The 24,541-nt window shown below is 35.5% G+C and overlaps 1 protein-coding gene across 7 annotated transcripts in view; it reads left to right on the top strand.

The window, feature by feature from the left end:
• akap9 (A kinase (PRKA) anchor protein 9) overlaps positions 1-24,541 on the top strand; it is a 268,377-nt gene that overhangs the window by 144,232 nt on the left and 99,604 nt on the right. For all 7 annotated transcript variants that reach the window (XM_051936181.1, XM_051936179.1, XM_051936183.1 and 4 more), the window contains one exon: positions 7,990-8,152. In XM_051936181.1, coding sequence (XP_051792141.1) covers positions 7,990-8,152 — 163 coding nt within the window. The remainder of the gene's footprint in view (positions 1-7,989; positions 8,153-24,541) is intronic.

Raw genomic sequence — 24,541 nt, 5'->3', positions numbered from 1 at the left:
CAAGATCAGACTGTATCTGACAGATTATGTGGCACAACTCCTGATCCAGGTTTTGTTCTTATCACATCTGCACCTCTGCTGGCTGGAGTAGAGGCATGTATCTCCAAGCTGCTGCAGATGTTCCATAATGCAGCATCACGTCTAGTGTTCAACCAAGGCATATGTCACTTCTCTTTTCAGATCACAGTATTTGCTTCCTGTAGTAGCACAAATTGAGTTAAAATCATTGATGCTTGCCTACAATAGCACCTTAGTATATGGGGGTACTTGTGAGCTCCTATGCTGCTTCTCGATCACTCAGGTCTGCTGATGATCATTGTCCGGTGATTCCATCTCTGCATGGTATCGGTGGTATGAGCTGCCCACCTACATTTAAAATTCTTTCTCTCTTGATGTGTTTAAGAAGTGTTTGAAGACTCTTGTTTTTTGAATTTCCATCTAACTGATAGCAGTTAGGTTTTGTAACCTAGGAATTGTAAGTAGCATGTTTTTTTTGTTCTGAGCTGTTCATTTGTGATTATTAATTTTATAACCTGTCCCGTAACACTTGTTCCCAAACAGTATTCCAGATTGATGTTTACTTAATTATGTTGACCTCTTTTGTAAATTGTTTTGGATATAAGCATCTGCTAAACAAATAAATATAAATGTCAATATTTAAGCAGAGAATTACACAAGCAGTAGCAAAATAATGTTAGTAAGATGTTGCGTTTTCATAATGTATAATATCAGGCTTTAAACATAAGACAAAGCACCTAGAAATTGTTGAACACTTAATTGCAGTGTTCTAAGGCAGGGGTCCCCAACCCCCGGTCCGCGGCCCACTACCGGGCCGCAGCCGTCTGACAGCCGGGCTGCGAGAGAACTGCCGGCAACGCAGACTCACTCAGACTTTTCAGAACGCTTGGCGGGTGGGGCTTTGCAGCGGCGCAGAGAGAGAAGAGAGACCGAGGTGAGAGAGTATTACAACAAAGTTATTTTTATGGTCCCGACAGTTTCCCCATATGACGCGAGTCTATAGAAATCGCATTACTATGAAGTACATTCAGCAGATGCTCTCATTACAAAGAAGTGACCTTGAAATGTTTGAACGAATCATCCACAGAGCAGTTAGATCTGTGGTCACAGCTCAGTTGTGCACGTTTGCACAACGATCCCCAAACAGAAACATTGTCAAAAAAAAAAAAAAAAAATCTCTTTCTTCGAACTTTCTTCGTACTGTTTTTTTTTTGCTGTTTTTGTTTTCTGTGGTTTTCAGTGATACCTTTTGCTTATTGCTTGTCAACATTTGAAAAACATCCATTGGAATTTAACTCATTGTCACCCTCCTATAGAAACGACAGACACGAAAAAATGATAGCAGTGTTAATGTTTGTGATGTGCAATCTGTTGGAATGGCAAATGCAAAGCATATGTCTTTGTTATATGCAAAAAAGAAGAAAAATCTCGGGTTGCAAACGTATGCGAACTGCTTAATAATAATAAAAATGTTATGTAAATTGTGTATAAAACTGCCCACCCCCACCGACCGGTCCGTGGAAAAATTTGCACCTAATAAAGTGGTCCTTGCTGTCAAAAAGGTTGGGGACCACTGTTGTAAGGTATGTTAAATTTACCCTTTATGAACCTGCATTCTATAAACTTCAAGATTGAAATTGCTCAGATTTTATTGTAAACCATCTCTAATCTTAAGCACTTTTGGAAAGGCTGTATATTCAACAACAGTATACGTTTATTTGTTTCGTATTTTCATATATCATTTACAAGAGTGGCGTTATTTTACTGAAAAAGTTAGTGTCATTTGGCAGAGCACTTGCATGTTTTCTCTAAACTATTGAAGAGATTTTTTTATATAGGGTGTCCCAAAATTCACGCAAGAAGTAATTTTGATAGAGAACACAGGTTTTTAATGAAAAATTTTTGATTCATAAAGTATACAGTATAGGGTTATGTATGGAATAGCATATCGGGTAAATGGCCTCCACGGCTTTGCTGGCACATACGCACTTTTTTGTCAAAATTTTCCATGACCGTTTTGCATAAATGTGGCTGAATTTCGTTGATACAGCGCTCAATTTCATCCTTCAAGGCGTGGGTGGTCGTGGGCTTGATGGCATAAACCTTAGACTTCAAAAACCCCAAAGAAAAAAGTCCAACGGCGTTAAATCGCATGATCTGGGCAGCCAATTCTGATCACCAAAATGGGAAATTACACGACCAGGAAATGACTCATGCAGTAATTGAATTGTTTCTCGGGCTGTATGGCATGTGGCAGCGTCTTGTTGAAACCACATGTCGTCCACATCCATATCTTGCAATTTAGACACAAAAAGCTGGATTATCATGTCGCAATAGCGAGCACCATTAACTGTTATTGCCTGACCAGCCTCATTTTCGAAGAAGAATGATCGGATGATGCCTCCAGCCCAGAATCTGCACCAAACAGTGACACGTTGTGGATGCATTTGTTTCTCAACAACGTGTTGTTCTTTCGTGTAGCGCTCCATTTTTAATAACCCTGATCTGTGAGCTGTCACGCTGTCTTTTTTTTTTGTTGTTGGCAACACTTTACCGCACAAATGGCGCCAAATTCAAATCTTGCGTGAATTTTGGGACACTCTCTAAAACTATTACATTTTATAGCGTGTTTCTGTGGATAATATTCTTATGAGCTTTATGAACTGACTTGTGATGGTGTGGTAAATAAGGCATAATCGACTAATTTATTGTCAGCTGCAGTATATTATCAGACATACAAGAATTTCACACGAAAGAAAAACTAATTTTCTAGGTTTATTTGTGGAAGCTCAGATTTTTTTTTTGCAACATTAAAGACCTACAATTGTGTTAATTGACACCCAATGTTTTCTCCCTGTATATGTGAATAGCTGTTCCCCATGCACTGTTTGTTTTCTGCTTGAGCCATGTACTGCCAGGATAAATTCCAGCTTCCAACAGTATTATGCATATTAAGAAAATAAATTTATTGATGGTCAATGGTGGAACTACATTTAACAAGTGACTTGTCAGACATTCTTGAAATGAAATTGGCAGTTTTGCTGTCATAAATTAGTTCACTAAATCTGTGTTTAAACTGCTTATACGATGAGTCACATTATCATATTGCTAACCATCATTATGTTATGTTCTATAAGCTTAAGTTAAACAATTTTTGAGCTTTTTATCAGTTGGATGTTAAGGCTTCTGTTGAATGAGGTGGACTTGTGTAAATTCTTCATGAAGGGTCCCTTTTCCCTACATGCCGGAATTGTATAAAATGTTTGGGTCTGTATCGAAGGAGTGACACTTCATAGGAGTGACTTAACAAAGGAGTGACATAAATACCGTATTAAAGGAGTGACATTTTATTGGAGTCACCTACCACACACAACTGAAAGTACGCTCGCCAAAAAAATCGTTGCTACCACTTGGATGGTTGGTTGGATGGTTGTCACTTCTTTGAAATTTATATCTGAAGTTTCACTCCTTTGTTATGTCACTCCTATGACATGTCACTCCTTTGAATAGGACCAAAATGTTTAACTGCAAGATAAACTATAGGTATTAGGTATTCATATTGCATCACAATATTAGGGCAGTAGTTTCAAGTTTGAGTGGGTTGTCCTTAGTATTGACATTGCATTTCTTAGTTTTAACCTGGCAAAATTGTAGTTTGATGAGAGGTTTTCATTATATACTTTATTTTCAACTTATGCTTCTTTTTATATGACATTGTGCTTTTCACAACTGTACGTACATGTGATACTGATTTTTTTTTTTTTTTAATTTCATTTCTCAGTCAGCAGTTAAATTAACTCGTCAGCGCTTTATAGTAAAATCTATTACATTTTCTATTAAAAAAAGGACACGTATATTAAATTCTAGGCTGGTGTACTCTTTGTTGCTGTTAAAATTGCCCAGATGAAACTAAAATTTCTTTCTGTGAGAATTATTCAATATTGTTAACCAGTGAAATAGATCCATCTAACTCATAATTATAATTGTTTTGTAGTTATTTTTTGTCCACAGTGTAAAAAGGCTTAGTGTTTTATGAATAGAACAACAGGTGCCCAGATATGGTAATAAAGGGTGTGGGTGTGTGTGTGGGTCTACCTATGTATGTATAAGAGAAAACTGACTCTGTTAGGTTTGTAAGATTCTTATTTTTGTTGTAGTTTTGTATGGAATATATGCATGAATTTCTGCTTCATTTTCAAAATGGAAAATGAAGTATGTGACTGTATTATCAAAGCAAGTAGCAAGTCTAAGATTGAAACATGATATTTACTTCAATTAAGAATGTTATTAGAATCCATTACAGCTATGAAGCTTCAGATTGCTTCAATAATAATCTTAGCATATTTCGAACCCTTCACTGGGATGTGATTTGTATTAATATCTTTTTGGAGATCTGTATTTCCTGTTTTGTTTCTTTCAAAATTCATATTAATCGTTTAAGTGGTGTTTCCTATTTTAATGCTTTTATTAGAAAATTTGAAATGGGACATTTGGTCCTGAATTGTAACAGAAGGACCTCTGCCCTAACAAAGTTTAAGTGATTTTGTTGGGTACATGTAATGCTTTTGTAAAATTACAAACAGTAGTGGTAGTTTAACATCCATTACATGGGTTTTCTGTCATTATCTAGTTGCCTTACGAATTCTATTCGAAATGTTCTGCAGCTTTATATATCTTTAGGTGTTAAACATATTTAAGACATTTATTTTGGTTTAGGCTTCTGTTTTGCCAGAATATGTTTGTGGAAATTTCCCATTTGTTCATCTTGTGATTACATGATGTAAATTAACTGATGTTAATTTTGATTCTCTACCAATGCATCGAAATGCTCAATAGACTGTTATGACTTAGTGAAATTTCATATTTCATTGCTTAATTTAAACATCTGTCTCTGGAATAACTGGCCTTACAGCTTAATTGGTTATTAGTCAATCTGTTGTTTTCCTGTTTCATTTTCAAAGATTTCTATACTGTAACAGGCTGAGAAGCATCTTCTAGAGATGGAGTCAAGTGTAAAACTGCAACATTGTATTACATAAGTAAATATTCATTGTATGAATTCATATGCTTTACACATTTTTGCACATCTTACATTTTGATCAGGTGATTATTATTATTTAATAATTGTCAAATATACTTTTTACAGCAATACATATGAAAGGGTGTTGTGTTATATAATGAATATTTCAGGAAATAATAAGAATTAAGATTAATTGTAATTAAGATTACATCTTGCCTGAAGAAGGGGCCTGAGTTGCCTCAAAACCTTGCATATTGTAATCTTTTTAGTTAGCCAATAAAAGGTGTCATTTTGCTTGGCTTTTCTCTACAGGAAATAATAATAAAGATTAATATTTTTTAAAGACTGTATTTTTAAAATCTTTCTTAGTTAGTTTTATGCTATCCTAAGTGTGCTGTCTTCTGCATGAAAAGTTTAGTTAAAACTCCATTAAACTATGTCAGCGTAAACAGTAGATTCATTATTTCTGGTGTTAGAAGTAGGCCATTTGCATTGAAGTGGAAAAGGCAATGAAGTGAAGGACAAATGTGAGGCAATGCAAATCGGTTAGCATTTGTTTTCTTGTAGTCTCTCATTTGCGGTCTCTCTCTCTCTCTCTCTCTCTCTCTCTCTCTCTCTCCCTCCCTCCCTCTCTCCCTCTGTGACTTAACATGTGGTGTCTGAATCCTGCTTGGCAACTTTTTTTATTATCTGTCTTTAAAAGGAGAACTCCCATTTGTAGTTTCACTTGCGTATTTGCCTGAAGATACAGGCTTTAGGCCACACCTTCCTTCCCAACAAGTGCCATATCCTGCTCTTATGCTAAATAAAGGAAGTAAAGGTTGTGTGTTACCTGGTGGAGTGAAACATATGTGTTGCTTTTACTTCTTTTTTAAAATTATTCTTTTCCAAATTGGAGCTGGAAATGATTACTCTTTGGATTATTTCAGGATGTCCTTCTACCTTTCTGGATATTTGGACTTATTAACAGCGTAGTGCCTGATAGATGAAAGTGAACTCTGCTATGATATATTTCTTACAATTACTTTCATTGGACTTGCTGTTCTTGAAAATGCTCTTCATACCTGTCAGCTGTCTGCACAGGCTGTTTTGAAAGATGATACCTTTACAAATCAGGTTAGATCAGAATTTGTCCTCCAACGAAGCAGCTCCTTTCATCTGTAATATTTCCGTGGGATATAATGCGCCTTGTGATTGCCCATGTGAACATTCATTGTTTGCTGAAGGCTCTTCGGGGCTGCTCCGTAGAAACAGTTGCTTAGCTCTGTAATGTTGCTTTTTCATTCTGGCACAGTGCATATACTATGCCTTTTTCTTTACTGCAACACTGATGCTTCCTAATGCTTGCAGTAAAACTGAAGTGTAGTACAACCAGCCAGATTTGCACCCAACAATGGATTCCTACAAAACATACTGGAAACCAGATGCACTGAGGGAGATGTGGGTGGAAGGTCAAGATTCTGATGTTTACGAAGTGGAGTCTCGAGTGCCTTTGCCTAGACCTTTTCCTATTCCCTCCAGTTTAAATGAGAGGAATGCTGTGCTTGTTCAGACTCGAATATCTCATGTAAATCACAGAGAAAATGGGCATCTCCTTAAGGTTGTCTCAAGAATATCATTACCAAATCCTCCATATACTGTAAGTAGTATGAATACTGAGGTGCTGTTTCTTATATTTTTATTACTCTTATAATTGATTTACCTGGCACAAACAACTGATGTTCAAGCAATATATGCATTGTTTACAAATGTTATGCGTATTTTAGTTTATCATGAAATATGTGATTGCTTAATGGCTGGTTTTATACAGTTTTAAGTTAATTATTATAGCATCTTGAATTAATTAGTTTTAGTTGCCTTACTATATAATCTCATTTACATTTGCATAGAAAAAGCCAACCCTAAGACATGCTATTATTGTTTGTGTGCTTGACTGTAATATTTTGAACTCTTTAGAATGCTTAAGTTAAAGAATTTAAGAGTAGTGCAACAATTAAAATAGACATTCTACTATTCCTATTTCCCCCCCGTATATAAGACTGTTTTCTTCAGTTTACATACTGTTAATTTTATTCATTTACAGAGTTTAAATATCAGCTGTTTTCATTACTACAACATATATGGTAGAATATTATACAATATTAACAACACTAATGCTAACTGACCTTCAGCAATAAGAATTATGGCAATTTATAGGTAATGATAATGTCCTGTCTATACCAACCTTTTACTGTATACTGTATGTGTAAGTATAATATAGTATAATATAGTATAGTCTATTATTTTTGTTGTTATTATAACACATGGTTATTTTGTGCCCATATACTTGTTTCTGCATTTAATTTTCATTTAAATTATATTAATGCAGCTGAAATTTATCAGGAGTCAGCTTTTGAGGACATTCTATAATCTATTGATATTATAATTTTAAGTTTATTATTATTGCTTATTATTTGGATGACACCTTTATCCACTGCAAGTTACAGCATTTTTGAGAGATATAACTACAGTAGCTACATTTGTTTTTTTTGTTTTTCTAGTTAGAGCACAGGCAAGTGAAGTGCTAGTGGGATTTGAACCCGCAACCTCATGGTTTGAAGTCCAAAGCCTTAATCACTAAGCTGATTGCTCTAATTCTTAAATGACACCAATGTGTATGTTATGCCAAATGTAATCAAAAGTAATGTATACAATGCTGAGTATGTATTCAGTTCTCATATTTGATTTTTGTAATGGCTGTTTTTGTACTGAATCTTAACAGGTTCAGACTTTTATATGTTTTAGTAAGTTTAGTACATCACTTCTAATCAAGAATCAGATTCCTCTTTAAGCTTCCTTCATTGCAGACTGTTTAAAATGTGTGTTGCATTTTTGCTTTGCTACACTATTCAGTCATTTGAAGGATGAAAATTGATTTGCCATTAAATAGGAATTTTTTGTTTGTTTTATAGCTTGAACATGCCAGAATTACTCAAACAGAACTTATGAGAGAGTCTTTCAGGCACAATGCAGAGATTAATGAATTACTTCAACGGCAGGAAGAACTTCAAGAGTTGCTTTGTGATGAGACCAAGGAGAAAGAACAGCTGGCTCTGGAACTCCACAAAGCTGAAGGTTTGTTTAGCAGTCATTGTATTATTTCATATTAGGTTAAATAATTTTATGTAGTTTACTCCATTAAGGGTTATCACATAAACATTTACAAGTACAAACATTTAAACATTTAATGTACTAACCAATGTATAAAATTAGAAATTAATAAATGTGAATTCTAATGGTATTGCTTTTGGTTTACTGGCCTGGTGCTAGACGACTGTAATAAACTAGTATCACATGATGAAACCTTCAATTTTAACACATCTGTGTTAATATAATGTTAATTGCTTTCAATGACTTTTCTTCCTCTCCACCTTCAGTATATATTTGCAAAAGTCTGCTACACAGGAGTGGCGTGGAAAGACTGGTTAAACAACTTCATTACATCACATGTTATGTAATTAAACATTAAAATTACAGTCACCACTCCTGTGTTTTAAAGGACAAAAATATGATTTTTTTTTTTTTTTTTGTACTTCTTATAAGTTTATATAAACAACATTATACTGGACAATGTGTATGTTTTTTGTATTCAGAGAAACCATTCCAGCATTCAAAGCCCTCAAATAGGCCAACAATAAAATTTGCAGTATTACTTATATAGCTTGAATAGATTGTTTTGTAGTAAAATATGTAATTTAAGTCAGAAATCTAATAAATAAAACATGCATGAATGTGTAAGACAACAAAATTTCAAAAAGTATTAGAGATACCAGTTTAAAATTTTGTGATTATATTAATTTAAATAGTAGACGGTACATTTGCATGAAAAAGGCACATGTGAAGTTTGGACTAGTTTCTGGTATAACCATTTTATCCAGATATTATCAAAGGTAAATTCTTAGAGCACTGTAGTATTCTTTACAATTGTTCAGGCCTGAACAATTTAGATGGACAAAAATGTTTTTCATAGCCTTTAGACACTTGAGTTATAATTGATTTTCTTTATTAAAGAAAAATAATTAACTTTAGATGGCTTATGACGTAATGGCTTAGTTTATTTCTTGAACTATGTATCAAAGATCAATCATTAGTGCCTTTATGTGAAAATAAAATATTTTTCCTTGTCATAAGAAATACCTTTAAATTTATATTTACATCACATATTATACATGCATGCATTTATTCTCAATCCCACTGAATTCAATTTAGGGTCATGGGAAGCTAAAGGCTATCTCATCAGCACTGATTGTGAGGCAGGAAACAATTGTGGACAAGGACACATACACACTCACTTTTAACAGGGCCAATTTATAGTTGCAAATTACATCAACTCACTTGTTACTTTTGATGTGAAAGGAAAACTGAAGTGCCTTGAAATAATAAAGTGTTAAAATAATATAAAAATATTTAAAATAATATACAATCTCCATAGTTTTCTTATTTAGATATCTTTGCATTCAGTTTTACGGTAATACAGTAGATTAAATGCCTAATGTGCAGTTTCTCCAGAGTGAAAGATTACAATGGCTAAATAGACAGTGAGTATAGTTTGCAAAGAAATTATGTACTATATTTTAATAAATATTACTATATTGTTATAAAAATATTATAAAATTTAACAAGAACATTTTGATAATACTGGTAGAAATACCCAGTATATCTTTAAACAGAGGATATAAAGTGAAATACTGAAATATTGCACTATATCAACATCAACTCAATGATGCTTATAATACTGTGTTTTTTTTCAGTAGCTGCCATAATCTGGTGATATTTGAATGCCATTTTGTTTAGGTTTTTTTTAATGTATTTTATTTATTAAATCTGTGTCAATAATATAATCAGGTACTCATGCCATACTTCGTTATATATGTATTACCTCTTCTTTTCTCATTCTAATTAAATGCTGCAATTATAAATTTGTCAGATGTACCTGACTATATTTTACTTATGATGTTTTAGGTTAGGACTAGGCAGCAAACAATTTGTTTAATTGTGAAAGAGGAATCACAAATTTTACCAATCTGTTTAATCTAATCTCTGCATTTTATTCCACTGTTTGTCTATTCATAGAATGTACAGGGTTACATTGGATTGTAAACTGAAGAATACAAACAGTTGATTATGTTCAAAACAAAGCCAATAGCAGATTTGAATGTGAAAGCAAGAAGGTGTTTTTGTGCATGTTTTTCTTTTTCTTTGACACAGGACTAATTTAAAATGAAATGAATTTGCTTAATATTTATAATAGTTGCATTTATAGAGTACCTTTCACAAACTTAAGGTTGCTTTACATATAGATGGGGAGGGAAGAAAAAAGATCACACAGAAGACAAAAGTTCACCAAAGAGGAAACTTTTGAGTTGAGATTTAAAGGTTTAGAATGAGAAGCAATCTCGAAGAGACTGAGAAAGAGAATTCCAGAGTTGAGGGGCCATAACACTGAAGAACCTGCCTCCCAGTGTAGAGAGTCTGGTGTGTAGGACAGTAAGGAGATTACTGCGCAAGGACCTGGAGTGTATGGAGCTAGGAGCTCAGTGAGGTAGAGAGGGGCAAGGTTATGTAGGGCTTAGAAGGTGAGAAGGCGAATCTTGAATTTAATCCTTGATGGAACCGGTAACCAGTGAAGTTGGGAGAGAACAGAGGGGATGTGAGCAGAATACTTTGTGTGGGTGAGAACTCTGGCTGCAGAGTTCTGAATGTTCTGTAGCCTCTGTATAGATTTTGCAGGGATGCCAATGAAGAGGGAATTACAGTAATCAATACGAGACATTATTAAACAATGAGTTAGAGTTTGAGCATCATTAAAGGACAAAAATGGACAGAGGCGAGCAATGTTATGGAGATGATAGAATTAAAATTTGGACAGAGACCTAATGTGTAACTCAAAATTAAGTGACAAATCAAACAAAACACCAAGGTGTCTGACAACAGGAGCAGGTTTGACAAGTGTACCATCAACAGAAACAGAGAAGTTAGATACCATAGAATGTAGGGAGTTTAGGCCTAACAGTAAAACTTCAGTTTTATTGGCATTAAGTGTGAGAAAGTTATTTTCCATCCATAGCTTAAGGTCAGTGATGCAGTCAGTGAGTGTGCTGGGAGACGAGTGTGTACTAAGATATAACCGTATATCATTTGAATAGCAGTGAAGGTTAAGGCTATGTCTGTGAATAATCTGACCCAAAGGAAGGATATAAAATAGAAAGAGTAATGGCCAAAGGAATGAACCCTGAGGGATACCACGTGACACAGGTGAGGTGGAGGATTTATATTATTGGCCAAGTGTGACAAACTGTTGCCTATGAGAAATATATGAAACTCAGAGGGCATATACCCCATTCCCTCCTTTGTAAAGACCCTATGTGGGCAAAATATGTTTTTTATTTTATAGAAAACTCATTTACATAGTAAATGAATATATACCATGTTTGTGAATAAATAATTTTGACTTGAAAAATAGCAAACTTATCCTTTAACCTTGATTTAATAGTAATAACTTCAAGATACAGCATAACGTCTAAAATTAAAACCATGGTTGCTTCTTGACCATATATGTTTTTTCATTCTCAAGCCAGCTTAATCCATATCAAGGAGACTAGATGCTATTCTAGAAGGACCATGTACAGATCAGGGTATCACCGTAGATATTGCACCATTCCATTGCAGAGCCTATATATGCTTTTAGGAAGAGATAAATATGTAACATTTTTGAACAATTCCTATAAAATGAAATTATTTCCCTTCAAACACTTTTACTAAAATGCTTCTGCTATAGTATTCATGTTTACATTTTAAGTACAGTATGGGTAGAAAGTGAAGCCCCTTTTAGTTTTACATGTTATTTTAGGAAACAGGGAAACATTCAATAACTTTCTTTGCCTTCTTCCATCTTAGAATTCTGTAGGACAGTGATTCTAAAAGTGAGGTCAGTTAACCTGTGATTTGATCCATAAGTATGAGCCAAGGGGGTCTGCGAGACTTCGTTAATGTTTTGTGATGAATGTGATGTTTAAATTACTCTGATATGTTAGCCTATTATCTTCCAAGTTCTTACACTGTTTAAACCACATGTAAGACCACTGACAATAAATGTTTGTTTTTTGTCTGTATTAAAACCAAAACAGCAGATCAGGTGAGACCTTTTAAGCTATACATTTAATGTGAAAGACTTTAGTGAGATGTTATCTGATGGTTTTTGATTTGTGCACACTACTTTCTGTAGATATTTCTTTTTTTTTTTGACTAAAATATTCTGCATACTCTCAAAACACTGTTACTAATAGACCTTTAGAAAGTATAATTTTTTTACCCACCACTCATGGTCTTTTTTGACTGCAACAGATCTATCGATATACCATGTCAGATATATGAAATGTAGTTGACTAGAAGCTTAAAATTCTATATTTGTTTTAAAGCAAGTGCTATAGTCAATAAAGAAGATCCAGATTAAGATACATAATAATAATAATAATTATACATTTATATAGAGCTTTTCTCAATACTCAAAGAGCTTCCATGCAGGAAGGACCCAAGATGCAAACCTATGATCTCCTTACAGTAGCGCTACTACTGCGCCACCTGTGACTGAAGTGTCTGGCCAGGTAGACTGAAATGTCAAACTTGGGGACTGGAGGAGAAAGTATTGCCTACTTAAACTGCTTTGTGAGGTCATGTGTTCTAAGTATTCTTCTGAAGATCGTGTTGAAATCAGATATTTTTATCAGCTCTAATAGGTTAAGTTGACCAATATTTTATGTGCCAGTTCTAAACCTGTTTCACTGAATAAAACACTCATGAATAACAGACAATGGATTCAGCAGAAAAATATGACAAAACATTGGCATAATTCATTTTCAGTCTTTTATTTACCCATTGAAGAAAGTGATCCACATTTGCCACTTTGTAAGGCCCTGTGACATATCTTCATGTGCTGAGTTTTTTAAAGTATTTTGTGAGAAGTGAACCCTGCTATGGAGTAGTCTTTGTCCTTTTTTTGTCGTACATTAAGTGAGTTTGAGAATGTTATGTTAGCTTTATCAAAGTGCATACTCTCCTCAGCCACTGAAAGACATTTTTTAGGTGCTCTTACTTGAAAACTGCTGTCACTTTTGCTGGTATAGCTGAAGTGTTTTAGTTAGCTCTTGTAGCACCTTCCTGTTAATGTAAACCTGTAAGTAAAGTGCTTTGTTGGTTTTATTCTTGCCTTTTATTAGATGCATATATTAATATAAATTAGCATTTTTGGGGAATGGCTGAATGGCTTATAAAGATTCATACATATAATTACTTTTTATTACCAAATTCTTTTACATAGTGCCAGTATTTGAACACATACTCCTATGTTTACCCATGTTTGCAGATAAGATTGCACAAAACAAAGAGAGGGCCCTACACAGTCATGAGATCACATAGGCTATAATAATAATAATGCACTATAAGCAATGTGTTGTACATGTCAGATTAGCAATGGCAACAAAATAGTAAAATAAAGTCAAAGTGAACTTTATTGTCATCTCAACCATATACAAGTATACAGATAGACGAAATTGCGAAGCTCAGGGTCCACAGTGTAACAACATGAAGTGCAAATAATAAATTAAAAATAGAATTAAAATTAAAATTTAGAAGTAAAACACAAACAAGACAAGACATTGTGCAAAGACAAGACAAAGAAGTAGCAGCAATATTGACATGTAGTTAGCAATATGAACATTGATGCAATGTATGGTATTTTCAGTCTAGATACATAAATATAGTCAATAGATATGTAATATAATAAATAAGCAATAAATAAGAGATATAGATAATACAGAAATTTTCAGCGTATGATAATAATTGTTTAAGACGTGTAAACAATGACAGGTCAGAATGATTCAACAGCAGAAGGATATCAAGAATGTCAAAATACTTAAAGGTCAGTATGAGATTTTCAGTTCTTTTCTACATGCACACTCATCTTTGCGGGAAAGTGGCTTGCATGTATAAAAGTTCTGTTTTTAGAGGTGGTTGAGGCAGTATGGAAGATCCCAGGTGGCAGCATGGTGTTAAGGAGGTCTGAAGACCTGGTACCCTGGTAGATCTGGCTTTGATGCTGCAGTATCTTCTCTTGGATGGCAGAAGTGTGAAAAGTCCATGTGAGGGGTGTAAGGGGTCTTGCACAATGCTGCAGGCCTTGCGGACACTGCGTTTGTAAAATATGTCCAGTAGTGATGGGAGAGGCACCCCAATAATGTTCTCTGCTGTCTTCACTATCCTTTGCAGGCGCTTGCGTTCAGATATGTTGCAGTTGCCATACCAGACAGTGATGCAGCTGGTCAGAACACTCTCAATGGTTCCTCTGTAGAACATGGTGAGGATGGAAGGGGGAAGACTTGCTCGCTTCAGCCGCTGCAGGAAGTGTAATCTCTGCTGGGCTTTCTTGATTAGTGATGAGGTGTAATAATGTAATGTAATAACACAAACAGACCACTTTCCACAAACTGTAAAAATTCATATCCAAATCAGTCAGCAGTATTAGGCCGGATTTATACTTCACGCGACGCATGCAGCAGCGGATGCTTCTGCTATGCAAGCGTTGTAGTGTTTATACTTGCGTGTGTACTTGACGTAAATCTGGAGGAATCTACCAGGTGGCAGTGCGAGATATTATCACGGTGAGAACATGTTCGGCTTCTCTGTGTTGTGAATTGCCCAGAACACCCATTAAATTCCGATGACACCTTACTGCAATATCTCTGAAAAGGATGATTAATGATTAAATCCATCAATCCAGGGATGTGTCCGTTCCAGCAAGCATTGGGCACGAGTGAGAAACAATCCCTGGACGAGGCCTCAGCTCATTGCAAAGTGAATACAAGCACACACATACACTAGTGTCATTTTAGCAGCACCAAATCCTCAAATCTGCATATGTTTGGAAGGAAACTGGAGCACATTGTGGAATTTAAGCAGGGAATACCAGCGACATGACTCCCTGCGAGACAGCAGTGCTACCGCTCTGCCACCGTGTCACCCCCCATGTGTGTAATTATTAACAGTATTCATTATTTAAATGAAATTAATGATTTATCTGTAAATTGTAACATACACACTTTAATGCATTTCATCATGAAAGTGATATCAAGTATAAATCTAAAGATTCTAAATGTGCAGAGAGTTGGAATATCATACATTTAATGTGTTCTGTGTGGTGATCTATTGCTGCTTGCCGTAGCGATTAAAAACTGGGATGACGTTTACGATGGTCTGCTTTAATGATAAAGTAAACTACAAGGTTAAAGTGGACATTTTGAGATTAAAGCCGAAATTTCCACTTTATTCACAAAATACACGTTTTCACCATGTCCTTAATTTTTTTTCTCAGTGGCTCAAATACAGCGCTGTACATTATGTTACTGTTGTGAAGCTGCAAAAAAAAAAAAAAAAAAAGACGGCACAAAAGATGGTATGTGAAACTTTTAAAATGTTTTGTGTCATTACGATTGGGAATATGCGACGCTTGAATAGAAAAGCACCACGAATGCATCTGTATGTTGGCATTTTGCTTCACCACATCAAACCATTCATTAAACATCAAAGCGCGCACATCAAACCCCGTAGGATCTACATAGAGGCTTTCTGTCACATGTAGATAGTAAACAGAGACTCTGACGTCACGTTCCGACTTTTATCACACTGCATCCCCCGACTTTTTGCTGGTACTGCAACTCGCGTGTGCGTCGCGTTAATTTCTGAGGACCTGCTCTAAGGACGCGTGAAATGAACGCTGGGAATGCGTGGCAGCCATGATGCAGGAGCGTACGTGTTCTGTGCGTGAAGTATAAACTAGCCCTTACTCTCACCATCACTGAGCACTGCACTATAATTATAAATTCAGACTTTAGAGAGAGGTGCTGACCTACATGCCCTTGGGACTTTATTTGTCACCTGAACCATACCTAGCTAAAACACGCTCTAATCAGTGCAAGAATTGACGCAAGTGTGAGCTTTGCAAATCTCACAGGACATCTGATTAATCAAAACTGATGCAATTGTGGGGTGTATCTAGAATAGTGAAGCACTTTTAATGACGATTTTGCATGAAATTATTCTCCCAAAAATACAAGGCAGATTATAGTTTTTAAGAATACCTTCAGCACATAAATTGGACCTAGTATACGGCATGTCTTGTTATCATGTTTTGTTCATTAGCTTTATTCTTTTCTACCTCATTCTAATTCTTTGAAATGCTATGGTTATGTTTTGTGTCCAAGCACTCCTAAACATCCTACTCCTTGAAGATGCTTTGACTTTCTTTGTATTTTTAAACCTATAAAATGTATTTACCCTGGAAATTTAATTTAAATTGGTACTTTTTAGTGTTCCAGTGGGTCTGTCTGTCCTACTTTAATATATTATACTTATGAGGTGTGTTGGGTAAATTGCTTTAGAAATACAGTACTAAAAAAAAAAAAAAGTGATCAAGTCCCTCAGGTGGACTTTTTAGAGTTTTGGTAAAAAGGACACAGTGCTTTACAGGCCAAAACATATGTTTCATCAGGCTGCTTTGAGCCCAAGGCTCATCATGTGAGCAGCCCAATTTTAGAGTTTAAGTAGAATCACAAAGTCCAGAGAAACTACAGCCTTCAGCTGCCTATTCTGTGTATTGGCCAACTGATATGCCAGCCAGTTTATGTCAGATAGGAAAGGAGTCACTCATAGATCTTCAGACCTGTCACATATCAGGGCAGTAATCAGTAGCACCTAAGGCAGCACACAATGTATATCTTTGGGGAGTAATAAATGAAGATGGATGTTTTGCCTGTTTAAGTCAAAATTGAAAAAGCTGTAATAAAAGGAACACAAAGGCTAGCATATGATTGCAGTGTCAGTGTTAAAACAAGGACAGGCCCATGTGTTTTCCTGCTCTTCTGCATTCTGTTAAGCATCTTACATCATGCTACTTAATGATAAGGTGGAGCTGGAGACACCCCTGCTTAAGACGCCTGTCATTGTTTCATTTGTCTAAAAACCTGTTCATATATTCAGGAGGACCGTTCTTAAATCTCACTGGAATTCATATTTACTGATTTTAAAATCGACTTCATCTCTCTCAATTAAACAGAGCTTATTTTATATTCAGTTTTTTCTTAATGCTCTCTTGAACCAGAGTTGCTACTTGTTATGCACATTTTCAAATATGTGAATTAAACATACCCACCCTTACAAAGATGAATATTATTGTCATTTCAGGCATTCTTAATTATATTCCACCCTGCAGGGTGGAGATAGTTCCTTAATGTTTTGTGTCTTTCGGCTGTCCACTACCATACCTTTTCATAATTTAAATTTCAGGTTTTAACAAGGTATCTTGGTGTATGGTAAGATTGCTAAGGACAGAAGAACATATAGTATGCTCAGTATGCCTAAGAAACAGGCCAGTAGTCACGTATGTTTTGGGTTCTGGTTACTGATGTCTGTTGTTAATACCTCTGCAAACTCTTTCTCAGATTATTGTAGCTAAAGTCTTCTTTACATTTCCATTTATTTATTTGGCTGACACTTTTATCCAAAGCTTTTAAAACAAGAATTGTAGGTGTTGGCTGGAGCTTGAGGTAAGGGTAGTTGGGGGATTACATATGGATTTCCAACCTGTTTTATTGTCTTTTGTAGTTGTTAGACTGTGGAGGCTGTATTTTTGTTGGTTACAGAGTAAAGAGGCTGAAGATCAAAAGAGACAAATTCCTCAAGCAGATTAAAGGATCTGCATTTAATAAATAAAATTTCTAGCTTTGGAGAATAATATTTTAAAAGTATTGTAGCATCTCAGTACTATTGTTGGCTAACATTCCAACAGACACTACCTCCGTACCAATTTAGTAAAACATCACTTGATCCGTGAGCCCATAGTAAAGAGAAACATGAAGTTTCCACCATCATATCTGGATCACATTAGCATTCAATGTTTCAGTAAAACGACCACAGAGCAATCAGAATAGTTTTAACTTGGTCAGGTGGATAAAGCCAGATTAGCTATCTTTTTTAGCATGCAACGGACATTTGACAGAAGGTTTCGTAGTGGTAAATGGAGACGTGTTTATCAGCAGAACCCTTTTCTGTGATGTTTTCTGCTCTCAAGTAGGTCTTTGTTAAATGAGTCTTTGCACTTGCTTAGTTCAATAAAATCACATGGTTGCAGTTTAAGCTGAATATTGTGACCTAGAAGTTTTATATTCAAGAAATACTTTTTAATGAAAAATTTAATTTGCGATTTATTTAATTATTGTTAATGACAAAGGTTACAAAATAACACATTGTTTAGTAGTTTCCTCAGAGTCACCACTGCAGTGGCAACAGGATTGTGTATTTTAATCCAGATCTAGGTATCAACTATATGTGGAACTTTAAATCTGTTTATCATTTAAATGATGTAAAGTGATTTTCATTAAATAACAGGTAAGAAATATCTAAAATTACACTTTAAAGAAGTAAGGGTGTAGTTATGCTTTGTGAATTGTTACTGAAGTCCTGTTTTAAATACATTTGCAATGAGTGCGCATTTCTGTAAAGTGTCACTTTGAACCTTTTCATTGTGTACATTTCAAATTTTATTTTATGTTTAATTTTATTAGTGGATTTAATGTATGGACAGCTTTCCAAGTAGATGGCTATAAAAATGAATATAGAAGTATGTTAAATGGGGTAAGAAAAATGTATCTTTGGTATCAATAACCTGGTATTTTGTGAAGAGTGTAAGGTAGATTTAACTGTAAATGGGAGTAGTGGAGTAGAGGGTCATAGTATTAGCAGTATTATCAGTATAGCATGGTACTACACAGGAAGAAATTGTAAGATTTCTTTAAAACATGAAATGTGGCTAGTGAAATTATAAGGTGTTAAGAAGGCAGTTACTGAGATACTGAAGTCCTCTGTTTTGTTTTTGCAGTGTCATAAGTATCAATTAATGACTGTGTGGAAAAAGATGTAAGCCATTTGGAGATCCTCATTAGTCCTTCCATATCAGTGACTAAAATATGTGTGCCTCATGCTTAATTTAATTAGGGTTATTTCTCCTGTATACAGATTCACAGGGAAAACAGATAATTTGACAAATTATGGATCTTCCATGGGTATAAGTGACCCTGTTGCTGGAGTGACATAGTGGTTAAACATTTTCACTCCAAATTATTTTTTAGATGCCAATTCTAACAGTTAATGTCACTTAATTAACTAGTGTTTTTCTTGAGGTGAGATGTTTGTATGAAATGTGTATGTTATCAGGTGACCATTCAAGATTTCTACATCATAACAAATAGCACCAAAATACAGAGAATTGTGCTGCTATTGATTTCTTGAAAATACCTGTCTGATCAGTAGTTACTCCTTTGCAGAAATATCCAAAGATTGAAAGGGAAAGCACACAATCGCTTTCCTACCTGAACCCAAGGAAGATTACATTTCCACTAAACTATGAAATGGCAAATTGCAGTTAGTTCCAGTGACGTGTATGTCACACTAAGGAGATTGCCTAGCATTGTTCTTTTGTATGAAAGGTTTGTATAACATAAATTATTTGGCAATTCTTTGTGTACATATATAGAAATAATCCATTCATTCATTTTCCACCGCTTATCTGAAGCAGAGTTGTGGGGGCAACAGTCTTAGCAGTAAGGTCCATACATCCCTTTTCCAGCTGCACTTGCCAACTCATACTGTGGTATCCCAAGGCATTCTTAGGCCATGTGGGAGGTATAATCCTCCCAGCAAGTCCTGGATCTTCCCTGGGGTCTCCTCCCAGCTGGTCATGCCAGAAAAAACCTCCACAGGGAGGCAATTCATATCAGATGCCCAAACCACCTCAATTGGCTCCTCTCGATGTGGAGGGTCAGTGGTTCTACTCCGAGCCTCTCCCGGATGTTTGCACATCTTACCCTATCTCTAAGGAAGAGCCTAGCCACCCTGCTGAGAAAATTCATTTTGGCCGCTCGTACCTGTGATCTCATTCTTTTGGTCATTACCCAAAGCTCACAAACATACATACACACACACAATCAAACATTGTTTTGCCAAGATACTATTAGTTTCATGACAAGCCACAACCGCCTTTAGTTACATTCATAGTGGAAACTACAATTTTCACATCCAATAACACATAACCCTCTGCGTGTTATGGTTATAAGGGGTCATATAGTAACTTATCTAGTCTATAGTGTTAAAGCAAACTAAATAATCTTATAGTATTTGTAACTAGTAAAGAGCTTGTTTGTAGATTTCCAAAGCATTTACTTTGCCAATAGTTGTTTCATATTTGAAAAGTACTGTTCAGCATGCTCTGACTGCTGTTATCTTATACAAATATTTTTGTCAGCTTTCAATGTTTTGAAAGGAGTTGTATTTTATGGGTTGTCCCAGTCAATGGATACTGTATTGTCATGCAATCATGATATCCTGAAATGTTGGAAACTGTGTGAGGATAACACTGGTAACTTCTTGTAGACTGTTAAATCTACAGCTGTATTACAGAAATTGTCTGGACATATACTACCAGTCAAAAGTTTTAGAATACCTGTTTTTTTTCCAGTTTTTCTTCAAATTTAATCAGTTGAAATGCAATGAATTACCTAAAATAAAGAAAAGGTAAACAGTAAACTGCCAGAAGTTTAAATTTAATGTTTAGGTTAGCAAAAACTGAAAAAAAGGAAATTTCAGAATATTACAAAATTGCCCTTGTTAGGGAAAAACTAATATGTTACAACCAACAGATGCTCTGCAGCAATTAAAGTAAATTAAGCCTTGCAACTATTTGCACAAGTGTCCCAACTTCTGTTTAATACTTAAAAACCCTCTGTCTTAAAGCAGAGTTGGAACAGAATGTGTTACTACACCCTACGTGGACAATATTACACTATATAATCGCAAGAAATTGGCAGTTAACAAATGAAATGAGACAGAGCAACATTACCCTTAGAAGTGTAGGCTTTTCATTTAGAGCAATTGCTTAAAAAAATAATCAAAGTGTCAGTATGTACATTGTCCTACATAAGCCAAAGGCAGTTGGAAACAAGTTTTTGACTGTCACCAGTTGGTGTCATCCACTGAGGAACCATCCCTTGACCAACTTTTATTACCATAAAATACAACACAATTCAAATTATTTTTGCATTTAGGTTTATTAAAAAATACTGGTATGAAAATGATTACATATTGCAGTATTTTAGCTATTCAGCAGCATGCTAGCATAAGTGAAAAACCATCATTGAGGGTGCACACTGAGGGAACATACTTACACAGCATAGAGAAGTAGGTACTTTCAAAATGTTTTCTGTGTAGTATGTGCTTTATTGCAAATGGCATCCTATAAAATTAGAATCTTGTCTTGTTGGTACCATGGAAATAAATTATACAGAATAGATGAGATTCCTCCATGTGTGTTGAGGTCATTAGAAGAGTCCCTTGAGGATGTGCTTTATTTCAATAATATATATTTTGATGTAGGCGGCACGGTGGCACAGTGGTAGCACTGCTGCCTCGCAGTTAGGGGACCCGGGTTTGCTTCTCGGGTCCTCCCTGCGTGGAGTTTGCATATTCTCCCCGTGTCTGCGTGGGTTTGCTCCGGGTGCTCCAGTTTCCTCCCACAGTCCAAAGACATGCAGGTTAGGTGGATTGATGATTCTAAATTGGCCCTAGTGTGTGCTTGGTGTGTGGGTGTATTTGTGTGTGTGTGTGTCCTGCGGTGGGTTGGCACCCTGCCCGGGATTGGTTCCTGCCTTGTGCCCTGTGTTGGCTGGGATTGGCTCCAGCAGACCCTCGTGACCCTGTGTTCGGATTCAGCGGGATGGGAAATGGATGGATGGATGGATGGATATTTTGATGTAGTCAAGTACAGTTATCAGATTTTCATATGGCACCAAAGCTGGATATATATGAATTACTGAGGAGGTAGTCAAACATTATAGTCTTCAAACTGGGAATATAAATACAGTTTAGTAGATAGTTTGATTAATTAATGGATAAATATTGTTGGTTTCCATTTATGTTGAATTGGCTTCTTCCTTGTTCTCTGTGTGTTTTAACAAATCTGTATTTATATGTGTACCAGTTCTGTAATTAGTATATTCTTTGCTTGTTTTTTAACTGAGAATTGTTCACAGTGCTCTGTCTACATTCAGTGAAGAGTGATATACAAAAAAAAGTTATTAATGTTGAAAAAGCAAAGTGTTATTTGCACATAAAAGAAAACTATAGACCCATAACGGGCATCTATATTAGTCAACATTTGCAAAGGAAGCCATAATAAAGATGAATGCTGTACTAGGCTGTGTTCTACAACTTGAATAAAAACCAAGTGATGGTATGATAAAAATCTTAATGCACTGGATAGATCACATCCTAAAGTATTAACTAAAGAAAAAAAATTATGCATCGAATTCGATTATTTTCAGCTCTTCGATTTGAGCTCTTCGATTATGCATCGAAGAGTAACCAAATCGGTCTCTGAAATAAAGCTCATATCTTTCTTTTGATGAGCTACCACAAAGAAGGCTACATGAAGGTGAAATCCAAGGCTCTAGAATGCCTAAGGACATCAGTATACAGTAACCGATCTAGCAGAATTCTTTCAGCTAAACAGTGAATTATATACCTGTGGATACCAGTAGTAATGAAAAGGTGCAATCAAGATGGAACCCACATTTTTGGAAGAATCCAATGGGTCATTAATTCTAGCACACTAGATTAAAAAATATCAATCCAACCATGTATTATACAAGTTGTGTCATTTGTTTTAAAGCCCAAGTCTATCTCCGCAATATCAGACACAAGGCAGAACCATCCCTGGATGAGGTAGCTGGCCCATTGAATGCACATATACAGTACACATGAACACTGGCTCATATGGGGTCATTTTAGAGTTAGAACTTAAGAGAACATGTATCACTTTGGAATGCAGCTGGATAACTGGAGTACACAGTGGGAAAAAAACTATGTGAGCACAGGGAGATAATTCAAGATTCACACTGTCAGTTTACTGATTGCTTTTTACATATGCTTCCTTGACATTTGAAAGATTTCTTATTTCTTATTTTGTATCTACAATGAGCAAACTTCTAAATATGCAAAACAAATTCTCAACACTTCCAGAAAATTGTAGTATCATTTATCTGTATTCCTGGAACAAAGCACATTACAGAATCATGAAATAGAAGGTGTTCTGTATATATACATTCTGAAATTAATTAATTATAATATTCATTTGTCCACATATCAGAAATTTGCATATTTGGCTTTGTTATACACAGTGTTGGCGTAAGCATGATGTGGCAATATGTTTTATCAAACATATATAACAATATGCACCTAATTCATTTGAATCTTTGCAGGAAAGCTGAAAATTTAAATATATTTTACCAGACTTTTATTTTTGTACGTTCAACCACCATCCCCCCCCCCCCCCCCCCCCCCCCCCCCCATTTTCCCCCTCCATTATCCTACCAGCAGGAATATGAGCGTGGTCAGAGAAAAACCATGGAGAAAGCACTAGTCCTTCGCAGAGCCCACTCACATACACACACCTTCACACAGAGACAATTTGGAATTACAAATCAACCTAATTGTTCATCTTGGAGAATGTGGAAGGAGAGGTTAGGGAAATAGAAGAATGTGCTGACTCCACATGGACAGTGACTAGGTGCAAGATTTGAACCCAATATTAATAAGGAAGCAGGGCTACTAAAATGGAAATTCACTTGTTAGGATTACATAATTAATTGAATACTCCGTTTATTCTCTTGATAACAGTCATATACAAAATTGTGTGAAAAGCAGTTAAAAACTATTTACTTTTTTCAAATATGTTCCATCTTCATTCAAATATTGTTGACATTAGTAATTGGAACCCTACTTTAAATGTAAAGCTACTATGTGCTTTCACACTTATTTAAACCTTTTATATCACATTGTGTTAATAAAGTGTGAGATTTTTTTTTTTCAGTAAGTATTGCTGCTTTAACCTCCTTGGCATTAATCCTGAGCATGACTTAAGCTTAGAATTCTATTTACATATGGTGGAACCCAAAACAGATTCAGGGTGTCATGTAATCATCAGCTTTACAGTGTTAAGCCTGAATTACGTTCAGAACAGTGTTCTGCTACTATCTAGTGGATTAAATAACAGCATGTGTATTTTCATGCATTCAGCCACTTTGTGGTAACCCTGTGGTAACTCTTCAATATTCATGAGTGGGTCAGAGACTTCAACCAAAAAAACAATGGCAAAGGAAAAGCCATTAAGTGAAACTGAACCATTGCTCAAATTGAGCAATAGTGATGGCAATATGAATTGGTCATCAGATGTTCACAATGACAGTGAAACTGATTAATATGGCACTGCACAACCAAACCGCCATGATATGCCTGGTGAATGTGGTCATGTGATGATTCACCATGGTGTGACAGTGGCCAAGTGGCAAAAAGGCAAAATGGTTG

Source organism: Erpetoichthys calabaricus, chromosome 13 (genome assembly GCF_900747795.2).
Source record: "Erpetoichthys calabaricus chromosome 13, fErpCal1.3, whole genome shotgun sequence".
Classification (NCBI taxonomy): domain Eukaryota; kingdom Metazoa; phylum Chordata; class Cladistia; order Polypteriformes; family Polypteridae; genus Erpetoichthys; species Erpetoichthys calabaricus.
This window is presented reverse-complemented; position numbering and strand designations above follow the sequence as displayed.